Consider the following 12739-nt stretch of genomic DNA (forward strand, 5'->3'; position numbering starts at 1 on the left):
GCAGCATTGCCATTGCTGGTGTCCCATTTGTAAGCGAGCTCCATTGCGTCGAAGCTCTGCCCCCTAATAGTCTCCTCTTGTTTACACCGTATTAGTGAAAACACTGGACACTCCACGGCGAGTGAAAAGCAAAAACCTCGCGACCACCTGTTTATATACTCAAGGTACGTTGGGGTGCATGCTCTTCGTCATTTTGTAGCTCCTTTCCCCTCGTCTTTGTTGGCAATTAACACCGGTGGTCATTAGCATCCATCTTGGGGAAAGCTAACGTGGATTACAGCCACCGCAGCAACATGGCGGACGCTTTCTTTACCATCATATATATCCGTGTCACCATTTAACATACATTATTTTCGAACACAAACGATGGTGTGTCGCTCATTTATTAATAATAGATGAAATCTTATCATGGTCTCCATGGCGACATGAGGGGGAGACAGACTACTTCCTGTTTCGGGATCAAGTTACAGTATATATTTGTTCATGTACATAGAAGACCTTTGAATGCACCACCAGGCTTTATTTACATTAAGCACAAGCAGTGTCGAAAGTAATGACATGTGTTATTATTAATAATTGACCAAATAACGGTTTTAGTCTTTTAAAATGGATCATTGTGTCTTGCAATACTGCTTATCTCCTCTAGAGAGAGTCACTCCAGCAGCCTCATAAAAGGATCCAATACAAGAGGTACAGCAAACAATATTGATAATGATTTATAAAATCAAAATTTTTAAATGAAAAACAGCTACTTTAAGAGATAATATTTTAATGATTTTTGTAGCAATATGTTGAATTTGACTGATTTCACCATCCACATTTGCAGTTGCGTCAAATTTTACTACATCATTCTGACGCTAAGGCCCCGTTTGCCGGCTAAGGTTATCCAGGGTACCGTATTTTTCGGACTATAAGTCGCAGTTTTTTTCATAGTTTGGCCGGGGGTGCGACTTATACTCAGGAGCGACTTATGTGTGAAATTATTAACACATTACCGTAAAATATGAAATAATATTATTTAGCTCATTCACGTAAGAGACTAGACGTATAAGATTTCATGGGATTTAGCGATCAGGAGTGACAGATTGTTTGGTAAACGTATAGCATGTTCTATATGTTATAGTTATTTGAATGACTCTTACCATAATATGTTACGTTAACATACCAGGCACGTTCTCAGTTGGTTATTTATGCGTCATATAACGTAGACTTATTCAGCCTGTTGTTCACTATTCTTTATTTATTTTAAATTGCCTTTCAAATGTCTATTCTTGGTGTTGGGTTTTATCAAATAAATTTCCCCCAAAAATGCGACTTATACTCCAGTGCGACTTATATATGTTTTTTTCCTTCTTTATTATGCATTTTCGGCCGGTGCAATTTATACTCCGGAGCAACTTATACTCCGAAAAATACGGTAAATCACACAAAAATGCCACCGTTTAAGACCCCCTCCGTCCGGCGGCACCACGCGACCTAATACGCATGCGCGTAAAATGCACACGTCATAGTCACCTCCAGTGTTGCTTTGTGTGCAAGTTCTTAAATTTAACTTATCTGAACAATATTCAGTGTTGTGGTATTTCAATTAACTGGAATCCAGTGCGCTGTGGGGCCCTATTGTAGTGAATCACACCTGAGCCATCATAAATTAATAAAATCTTCATTAGATACGTAAACAATTTGATAACGTTTCAGAGTCTCTGTCGGTGTCCTTTGAAAACTATTTGTTGAATAAAAAACATTATGGCCGTTAGCGAAGAAACTCCATAAATTAGCCACGCCGTTTTATAAGACCCAGGGTCCAAAGTGTGGGAAAAAAATACGGTAAAAATACAGTACATTTGCATGACTTTAGGTTGGAAAGTAGTTATAATCTGTAATAATAATGGACTATTAGTTTCATGTTTCCTAACAATGTAACAAATATTATATTATCATACATTACAAACTTTTTTTGTTAAAATGAAAATAAATATCTGATTGACTTATGATTTTAAAGCAAGTTATCCATTAAATGAAACGTTGTAAAACTGACAATCGATTTTACGGTTAAAAAAACAACTTGCTGCTCAGTCGCCAGAATGTTACCGTAAAAAACAGTGGTACTGTACTTCCATGTACAGTAATACCCTGTAAAAACAAACCATAGATTTTGCGATTAAAAAATGTCCCCTTAGTCACCAGAATTGTACTGTAAAAATACAGTGTTGCCATTTTTTTCCATCCATCCATCCATTGTCTACCAGTAATATGCTGTAACAAATAAACACTACATTCTGCAATAAAATTCTGGCAACTGAGCTGCCTGTCTACAGATTTTTTTTTAACGCAGTAAATAAAAATAAAAATATAATGAATGCATAGGCAATTGTGTAATAATGTCCTCAGGTGAAGACATTTAGCTTCATTTATTTATCACTCACTGTTAAAAGCGGCCCTCTGAGGGCAGCCATAACTGCGAAGTGGCCTTCAGTGAAAACGAGTTTTCCCCCCTGGCCCAGTGACTATATTTTCAAAACATTGTGTTTATGAATTCAGGTGATGTCGTCATTGTGGCAGCAGGAGGTGTCGGGTTTTTCGCCCTGCGTGGAGATCGACTCGAGCTGCGTGAGGAGGAGCAACGACAGGCTCGGCTCGCCGTCCTGGCTCAAGCAGGAGCACGACGACCTGCGTATCATTAAGTGGGAGAGCTTCCAAGCGGCGACCTCGGCTGATGTGGTTCAAGACAACACGCCCAGCAGCGCCATGTCAGGTAAACATTTACGTTGTCTGTATCGCACACAGGTGTGCGCCAACATGTTGTCATCCGGTGCTCCAGCGTCTTCGCACCTCGAGAGCTTGCCTCCGAAGGTCCTGCTGACTATGACCAGGTTGCAATGCATGCTGGAGAACAAACAAGAGCGCATCGTCGCTCTGGAGCGCCAGGTGGAAGATCTGATGCAGGACCGCAAGTTCCTGCGGAGTCAGATTGAGAACCTGACCAGAAATCGTTCCTTTGCGCCACCTGGCCCCGCCGCCGCTGAGGGTCAGTTGAGCCTCTGACGCCGCCATTCACCATTCTGGCTTTTCTCATTATGCGGATTCCCTACACAGCGTTTAAAGCCAACAAAGGAACACACCCGGAGGCCAAATCTCGAAAAAGAGAAAGAGCGTCTTCGAGTTCGTCCGCCGCCGGCGTTTGCGCCTCAGAAGCGTCGGACTCGTCGGTCATGTCTGCAGCTTCCAGCGAGCACAGAAGAAAGAAGCACCACAAGGACAAGAAGCGGTCCAAGAAAGGCAAAGATTACTGCAGAAAGAGAGGTAACAGGACCTCTTTCGATGCCTAAATAATAATAATGTTTTCACCGCAGCATGTGGTGTGACACTGCTCCACTTTGACCAAAATATGACCAGAGTGATCAGTGAAAATAAACTCATCAATCAGCAAAATTACGTACTAATTAACCCTTATGCAAGCTTAAGATTGACTATGCACACTTACTCTTATGATCCAAAAGGGACCCGCTCATAAAAGTGTCATAAATGAGCAATTGCTGGTATTCAGACACGTGACTTCTTCCTGGAAGTGAAAACCAGTGGTGGTCAACCAAGCAGCGCACGCAAACTATCTGAATACAAAAAAGGCTTAAATCTTCTTTCAAAAAGCAGCTCCGAGCAAAAAAATCGAACTATGCAATGGAATAGATCCCGAAACTTTATTTAAAAAAAAATGTCGAGTGATATCAACGATTACATCGGTCGCGTTCCCAGCTTCTTTGTGCGTGGCTCGTTCAAGGACATTGGTATCAAGACTCTCCCTAGTAAATATACATTGTTTTTGCTCGAGTAAGGTTGCATTTCATGATTTAACTTTGCGTCTACTGCCATGTTTGTTGCTGTTGCACACGCCTTTTACGAGTAGCGTGTTTTTCTCTTCAAAATATAACTATAGATGTCAACATTGTGTATGTACTGAAATATTCATTTATGATTGTTGCCTTTGGTAAAAGCTAAACTCTTCTAGGTTTGGTTCATGTTTGCTTTCTTTTATTTGGACTCGCCGAGTTGGTGCTTTTCGAAACATTTGTTGCAAAAATGTGATTAAGAGATACAAATAATATCAAGATAAAACTTAAATGGGAAATAATAAACGTTAAAATTATATCAAATAAATATTTAACAAAGTGACCACTGCAAACTCCTGCATTCTTCGACTCTGCTCCCTTGGACTGAAGTGTGAGCTGCTTTTCTTGTCGTCGTTTCCAAAAATCTTGCTTTTTTCCGCCCTTTTTGATTACCTCTCGATGAACACTGGAGAAACGTTTATCCTTGCCGCGATTTGAACGATTCGCACAAGCATATAGCATTTTTTCTTTTAGAAAGGCTAAATGCCGCCTAGTACTCATTGAAAACAGAGCTAGCTTGACCACCACCAGTATTTATTGGGCAGGATGTGAGCCAGAGGTGACGTCAGTAACATCCCAGGAATAAATACTTTTGTTTTTACTTTCAATGCTGGATATCTTTTAAGAACTTTAGATCCATATATTAATATGATGTTTTTTAAAAATATGTTGTGTATGCTTTTTTTACGGCGTTTTTTTCAAAAATAACTTTTTTGGACTGCGAAAATGCAAGATGCAACATTTCGGGGGAAAAAAGTTGAAGAGTGGGATATTTGTGGTTGGATAAATACAGTTTTGAATTGGTCAATAATTCATGACATTGATTTTGATACAGTTGACATAAACAGATTATTTTTAGTGCCTACTGGTCTACAACAAGAAAGAAAGCAGGCAGGATTTGGTTGAGTTTATTGAGTTCACGCAAATATTTCATATATACCTGCAATGTAATATATAACAGCCCAAGATCATTTTCATTCCATTTCAGAGGTTTAATAGAAGTTTAACTCATTTACGCTCATCAAAGCTCTGAGAATTCTACTCTTGGTTGTCTGGCTTCATCTAGTGGTTAAGGCGTGCAATTTCACAAAAGAAAATGTTTTGTTTTTTTCAATCAGCATGAATGAGATTAATTTGGTTTTCATGTAAAAGCCATAGTAATATTCCAGCATTACAGTCTGTTAAAAATAGCAGTTAAAATGGGAGTCAATGGGGCCTCAATAGTTCTTAAGAGAAATTGTGTATACTTTATGTATATGTCCTATTCTGACAACGTGATCAAAAACACAATGCAATTTTACCAAAGAAAACCTTGCCTTGTAAAATTCAGACTTCAAACTGAACATAAGGAACACATGTAATGCCCGTCTTGTTAACTATCAGATCGCATTTTAAAAAGCACTTATGACATTTTTCCTGCGCTGTTCTCCCTCCAGCCACCGGGGTGCAGTACGTCATCCACCGCTACAAGCAGGTGCTCTCCGCCTTCATCAAGAAGAAGAGCATGAGCGAGGCCTTCCGCCACCTCGGCATCGACCGCAACACCATCGCCAACACGGCCTCCATCGCCGAGCTCCACCTGGCCGGCAAGGACATGGCGCCGCTGGTGGGCACGTTCCGCCCCGGCGAGGAAACGCTGGTCAGCTACGCTCAGAGGTGCACCCTCGCCATCGACGGCGACGCCGACCTCTCGCGGAGGATCGACCACATGAAGTCTAACGGGCAGCTGCTGCCTATCTCGGGGAAAAGGTCCAGGTTGATGCATTCTCACCTCCCGCCACTCGGGGGAGTCACAGACAGCATTTTGATAGGTTGATACTACTAGACCTTTTAAACAATTTACATACCTCAAGTATTAGTATTCAATACCCACATATTTCACTCTTGGTTTATACTCTGTACATAGTTATTTATTTTTTGTAATATTGAAGCACAGTGCAGTATTTGACACAGCCAGCAGGTAGCAGTGCATACACAACGGGTTCTCCATCTATACACAACTCTGATAACAAGATGCTACTGTTTGTCTCTCTGTCTAAGATGGTGGATTTTACGTTGTTTCTTTGTCTGTATTCCAACTACCTTTCATTTGCAAACTTTTAAGTAAAATTATTTAAAATTTTTAAAAGTGAATTTTTTCCTGGCTTGTAAAGCATTTTGAAACAAATAGGGGCGCCTTTTGGAGACCCTCGCTATTATCCTACCCTGCTTTTTGCTCTTTTTTTTGTTTACACACATTTCATCCACTATCACACACACATATTAGCCCACTCACCCAAATAACCACCCCCACCCCCTTTTTTGACATGAACCCATTCCGTCATGTTTCATCTCTTCTCCACCTCAGAGCCGTCGTCAGTCGTGATGGCGGGCGGCGAGGATGCCTGGCCAGAGGGGACAGGTGCATGCTGGTCCTAAGAAAGGGAGGAGAGGGTCTAGGCAGAGCCAAAGCCTGTAGTGCTGGAGAAGACACAGCTGTGTTTTTTTATTAGGTGATGCTCTTCATCTTGTGCTGAGAAAACAGGAAGCTGGCTTCTTTTCACTCACAACTGGTCTCAGGCCAGCTGCCATTTTGTGACTGCAGGTGTCGGAAACACAATGCAACCAACAAAAAGCATATGGACCCCCCTACACACACACACACACACACACACACATTTGTGCGCAATCAGGCCCCAGCGGAAGGTTAGTTGTTATCTCGTTACATAAAAGATTACAATGATTGTTCTGGAACAACACAACTTAAACAGGAACTATTGATTTTTTTATCAGTTCTTAAAAATCCCAGGTTTTTTTGTACAAAACAGCAACACTAGCAACAACAAAAAAAAAACCCGCGCTAGCTTTTTTAGCATTGACCTTGTCTGACGAGAGTGTAAAAATAACCCCCTCACCGCTCATAAAAGTGGGTCAGCGCTGTACAAAAGCATCAAGCGGTGCATTGTGGGTATTTTTAACCCCCCTCTGGTAGAATCGAGGCGGTTTGTGAGCGCTGTTCTCGCTGCTTTCTCAATTCAGTTGGACAGCGAAGCGCCATTAAACCGCCCTACGGAGCGTGCACCCGCTGCCCGTCTAGGCGCCGGGGTGTCGTGAGCAGAGGAATAAATCAAAGCGGTGAAATAATCCTCATTAAACGGACTTATCTCGTTAATTATAACACAGGAGAGAGTGGCGATGCTAATCTGAGAGCGGCGAGTCCGGAGGTGGCGCTTGCTCTCCGTCTGGCTGACACTGATAACAACTTATCATAGGATAGAGGGGATGGGGGATGCTGGGTAAATGGCAGGTGGGGGCTGGCATAATGTATTCCTAAGGAAACCGGCAAACAAGATAAAAACTGAAGCCCCCTTTGGCCAAATTGTGCGATAAAGCCTGCGGAGGTGTGTGGGTGTAAAGGCCTGGAGAAACAAGATGGCGGCCTGACTGATGAGGCTGGAAATACACGTGTGAGTGCATCGTCATTGTAGCGTGATGCAAACACGCACCTCAGGGTCAAAGCAGACTTTTGTGTTTTTTACCCCCCAGACAGGTGATGAAGAAGGGGGCGTCACATTTTTGACACAAGCCTCCAAAATAAAAGTCCATTATATGGACTCGCTCCTCCCTCGTGCGCCATTTTGGGACAGAAAGGAGGCAAGTGCACTTGTCTGATGCCGAGCAAGCGTGAATGCTACATGGTTACTTAGGTACACTCTGGTTGTAAATATTATATGAACATATACAAAAGCGCTATAATAAACATAGTGGATGATCTTTGAATCTACATGTAACAACAATTCTGTTTTTACAAAAAAAATACAATAACAGTATTAAATTAACATGTGTAATATTGGTGTCGATCACCTATAACTGTATATGACGTACAAACATAAGCTCATGGATATATTTTTGAATGATGTGTTGTATAAACTGTAGAACAGTGGTCCCCAACCTTTTTGTAACGCTTGAAAATTTGTCCCACGGACCCGGGGGGTGGGGGGAGATTTTTTTAAATTTTTGTCATAAAAAATTCCAATCATGTGTGCTTACGGACTGTATCCCTGCAGACTGTATCTATTGATATATAATGTAGAAACCAGAAATGTTAATAACAGAAAGAAACAACTCTTTTGTGCGAATGAGTGTAAATGGGGGAGGGAGGTTTTTTTGGGTTGGTGCACTAATTGTAAGTGTATCTTGTGTTTTTTATGTTGATTAAATAAAAAATACAACTTTTTTTTTTTTTTTTAATTCTTGTGCAATCGATCCACGGACCGGTACCGGGCCGCGGCCCGGTGGTTGGGGACCACTGCTGTAGAATATAACTACTAATGAGCCATGTTGATCGTGTTTTACTTTCATCCATTTCCTGTTTTTTTTGTATAGTCGGCCTGGTCACGTGTCACTTTACTTCCGGCGTTTTGACTTTCCCTCATTTTTGTTAACGACACACCTGAGCCCTGTAAGTTATTATTAATGACCAAGTTTGTTTTTCGCCGTGTTCATCGACGCTTTGTCGTCATTAGTCAATAAAACAACATTTTAAAGGTGGGATAAGCCTAATTTTGGATGTATTGGACCTTACAATCATAAACATGTAAGTATTCAGTTTATTAGGCCTGTCTTGTTTGATCCAAGTTGGTCAAACAGTTTTATAGCATTGCTTTGATCTTATAGCGTTTAACACATGCTTTAATTGTCTAAAACAAGCCTGGTATTTAAGAATTATTGTAGCAAATAATTTTGTTACAATAATGCTTCCATAGCCCGGTGCCTCCATTATGAATGAAGGTGATTCATTTGTGTAGTTAGTTGGGTCTATTTAGCATGCAATGTACCTACATGGTGAGTTCATGGTCTTGTACCCATTCAGGGATTTTCAGTGTCGACTGTCAACTGTAATTTGCGTCTGGCCTTTCCTGGAAGTTATTTTCACTCTTTTGTCAAACAAGGTGAACACAAAGTAGACTCAATTTTGAGGAATTGGGGAAGGAAATTAGGGATGCTCTACTTCCTCTTCCTGCCACTGGTGCTTTTGCACAATTTCCTGAGTGAGCAAAGTAGTTATACGAAAAGACAGTTTCATCACCCAAAGTGTGGCCTGAGGACCATTAGCGACCCACTGCTAATTCTTTGCATATTTCAAAAATCTTAATAACTTAAAAAAAACCTACAAAAATGGGGAATAAGGATTTTGGTGCTAATATCACACAAAGCTGACATGCAGGCTGTTTAAGACTAGACTTCCTTATTATTGTCATTCAAATTTGAACTTTACAGCACAGATAAGAACGAAATTTCATTACATAAGCTCATGGTAGTGCAGGATAAAAAAAAGCAATAAGGTGCATATATAAATAATATATATATAAAATAAATAAATATATATAGATAGATTACTGTACAGATAAATATATTGCACTCTCACATGCATCCACATTTATGGATGTATGTTATATTGCCTCTTTTTATTCCAGCGAGTTAATCCATTTTGGGGGGAGTTGAGGGGATAATTTAATTATGATGCATTCAACAGTCTTACGGCCTGAGGGAAGAAGCTGTTACAGAACCTCCAGGTTCTGCTTCGGAGGCTGCGGAACCTCTTTCTAGAGTCCAGCAGTGAAAACAGTCCTTGGTGGGGGTGGGAGGAGTCTTTGCAGATTTTCTGAGCCCTGGTCAGGCAGCGGCTTTTTGCGATCTCCTGGATAGGAGGAAGAGGAGTCCAGATGATCTTTTCCGCCGTCCTCACCACTCTCTGGAGAGACTTCCAGTCTGAGGTATAGCAGGCTCCAGTCCAGACAGAGATGCTGTTGGTCAGCAGGCTCTCTATAGTGCCTCTGTAGAATGTGGTGAGAATGGGGGGAGGGAGCTGTGCTCTTTTCATCCGACACAAAAAGTGCATGCGCTGCTGAGCTCTTTTTACAAGAGCTCCGGTGTGTAGGGACCAGGTTATATTGTCAGTTATCTGCACCCCCAGGAACTTGGTGCTGCTTACTATCTCCACCGCTGTGCCGTTGATGTAGAGCGGAGCGTGGCTGGACTGGTGCTTCCTGAAGTCAACGATGATCTTCTTGGTCTTGTTGACATTCAGGACCAGGTTGTTGGTTCTGCACCAGTCAACCAGATGTTTCACCTCACTGTAGTCCATGTCATTGTTGTCACGGATGAGGCCCACTACTGTCGTGTCGTCCACATACTTCACAATGTGGTTAGTAGTGTACCTGGCGCAGCAGTCATGGGTCATCAACGTGAACAGCAGCGGACTCAGGACGCAGCCCTGGGGGGAGCCGGTGCTCAGGGAGATGGCACTGGAGGTGTTGTTGCCCACTCTCACTGATTGGGGTCTGTCTGTGAGGAAGTCAAGCAGCCAGTTGCAAAGGGGGGTACTAAATCCAAGGGGGGCCAGTTTGCTCACCAAGTGCTGCGGGATGATGGTGTTGAATGCTGAGCTGAAGTCCAGGAACAACATCCGCACGTGTGTGTCTTTTCCTTCCAGATGTTCTAAGCTCATGTGGAGTGCAGAGGAGATGGCGTCCTCTGTGGAGCGGTTAGGGCGATAAGCAAACTGGTATGGGTCGAATGTGGGGAGAAGTCTGGAGACAAAATACATTAAAAATACATATGTAACTTTCTAGCGTCTTTGATTACTTATAGCCCTTTTTTACAAAATCAAAATGGTGCCCCCAACATTTCATTATGCACCATGTTTAGTAATTTATCTGTACAGTAGTTTCTCGTCACCATTTTTGCTTTAAATTAAGCATTTCCAAAAATAAGAATGGCTAAATGAACTAAAAATAGCGATACAGTCCTCCTGGCCACTAGAAACCAAACCAATCAGATCACGCTGTTTAGTAGTGTGGCCACTGATTGGCTCAGCCTCAGACAGCATACTAATTAAACATTTTTAATAACAAAAATGGTTAAATTAACTAAAAATAGCAATACAATAATATTGGCCACTAGAGGAGACCAAACCAATCAGATCACGCTGTTCAGTATCGAGGCCATTGATTGGCTCAGCCTCAGGAAGCATTATGTTAAGTGTGTAAAGGTGACTAAAGTGTGTTATTTCATGTATTTTGATGCTTTTCAAAATAAAGGGGACCCAAAATAATGTCATTATTACACAGATTAATCACACATTTTTTTCTGCTCTGTTACCTTCTAATCCATTTTAATAATAAAACTGTACAAATATTGGGTTCTTTTTAAGTTAATTGAAATTATGCAAACAACTAATACTAGTAATACTTGTCACTAATACAAATTCAACAGTGTGACTAATCTAATTAAAATGTATCTTTTGCAGCACTGCTAATAACTTAATAATGAATTAATTTTATTTTTACAATCTGTTGAGGGCCAATAAAAAGTGAGCTGGGGGCGGAAATTGGCCCCTGGGTCGCACATTGAGCTCCTTTTTATCTAAATTTAAAATGCTAAATTGTTGAAACTAATAACTATTAATAGCACAAAGCTATATTTAAACAAATAAATATCAAAGTGTCTACCTGCATCATTTAAATTCTCAGTATGTGCTTCTTTGTGGACAAACTATGGATAGCCTCAACAAAAAAAAGCAATGAAAGGATGTTGATCATGCAAAGAATTAATTCACAAAGCCAAAATGGTATTTCATGGATGAATTTGTCGCCAATATTACCCATATGATCGTTTCATTGGTGGCGCCGCCCCACAGTCATGCAAGATGCTGCCGATGGGCTCCATCCCACAGCGGGGAGGGGAGTCACGGCCCGCTGCCTTCACACAATGGCGAGCCAGACGTGGACTCCATTCGTTTACGCCGCATCACCTCGACCACAATGGCCCCCTCGCCGTCAGTCGTCTTGCAGATACATGGCAACAGTCAGTGCGGCAAACGGGTGGGTGTCCTGGTAATGTGATGCTCGATATTGATTCAACATTCACACAAAAGAGCAAGCTGCAAATCAATCAGTCAATCAAGCCTCATCATGAATGGCTCCGGTGACTCAAGGAGAAAATGATTATTTTTGCATTCGGAATCAAAAGACTAGATAAATGTAGTGGCAGTCATAGAGGATGAGCAGTATGTAGGTTACCTGTCAGGGAAATTAAGCCTATTAGCAGCTTATGTGAGGCCTCACGCATTTCAGCCCAGAGGCATCTCACCCCATATTTCATACCTTGCATGGGAACACTTTCTGCTTTTTATATCATTTCTCACATGATTATAGAACAGAAATAAAGTCATTGTGTTGTTCTTGATTTAAGAATGTATGTACAGTATATACGCACAGTGGGGAAAATATGTATTTGATCCTCTGCTGATTATGAACAGGACATCATTTGTATGCTATGTTCATTTGTAAGGAATTCCTATAGGGTTGCAATCTATTTGTGGCAGTGACGCTGACCTAATCTAATTTGCATAATTGGCCATTACGCACGTATGCATGTAATTTTTATTGACACTGTAGATAAGGGTTGGGTGATACGGGGGAAAAAAAAGATCCCAATTAAGTTTTTTCATATCATTCGATTTCAATTGATATCTCAATTTTTATTTGTTTTTTAAAGCATCTGTGCTCAAAACTTAAATTAGAGATTGGTCCAACATAGGGTTGGGCGATATATCGAATATACTCGATATATCGCGGGTTTGTCTCTGTGCGATATAGAAAATGACTATATCGTGATATTCGAGTATACGTTCTCACACAGTTGCTTTTAGCTGCGGGCATTACACTTCAGGCTCTTCTCACTCTTTCTTGTGTCTCCTTCCCACAGAGACCTAAAACAAGCGCACCTTCTTACATACGTCACATACTGTCACACGTGCAACGTCATACGCTCTTGCGGAGCAGAAAGGTAGCGGCATGGTAAAGTTA

The 12739-nt window shown here is 41.3% G+C and overlaps 2 protein-coding genes across 2 annotated transcripts in view; both read left to right on the top strand.

The window, feature by feature from the left end:
- Positions 1–9: 9 nt before the first annotated feature.
- Positions 10–6015, top strand: LOC133629891 (coiled-coil domain-containing protein 106-like). The gene is made up of 5 exons (XM_062020963.1): positions 10–164; positions 2542–2755; positions 2822–3028; positions 3097–3303; positions 5324–6015. Exons 2-5 carry the CDS (start codon positions 2545–2547, stop codon positions 5701–5703), a joined length of 1005 nt encoding a protein of 334 aa, XP_061876947.1. The 5' UTR covers positions 10–164; positions 2542–2544; the 3' UTR covers positions 5704–6015.
- Positions 6016–8131: 2116 nt separating this feature from the next.
- myo3a (myosin IIIA) overlaps positions 8132–12739 on the top strand; it is a 71038-nt gene continuing 66430 nt past the window's right edge. The window contains exon 1 of the transcript XR_009821153.1: positions 8132–8463. The gene's annotated coding sequence lies outside the window, so the exon portion shown is untranslated. The remainder of the gene's footprint in view (positions 8464–12739) is intronic.

This window comes from Entelurus aequoreus, linkage group LG15 (genome assembly GCF_033978785.1).
Source record: "Entelurus aequoreus isolate RoL-2023_Sb linkage group LG15, RoL_Eaeq_v1.1, whole genome shotgun sequence".
Lineage (NCBI taxonomy): Eukaryota > Metazoa > Chordata > Actinopteri > Syngnathiformes > Syngnathidae > Entelurus > Entelurus aequoreus.

What these genes read in the sequence shown, in the direction of transcription:
- LOC133629891 (XM_062020963.1), top strand. Translation starts at nt 2,545, where the DNA reads ATGTCGTCATTGTGGCAGCAGGAGGTGTCGGGTTTTTCGCCCTGCGTG. An exon ending in GCCCAGCAGCGCCATGTCAG is followed by an intron (nt 2,756 to 2,821) that starts GTAAACATTTAC and finishes CCGGTGCTCCAG; the next exon opens with CGTCTTCGCACCTCGAGAGC. An exon ending in AGATTACTGCAGAAAGAGAG is followed by an intron (nt 3,304 to 5,323) that starts GTAACAGGACCT and finishes TTCTCCCTCCAG; the next exon opens with CCACCGGGGTGCAGTACGTC.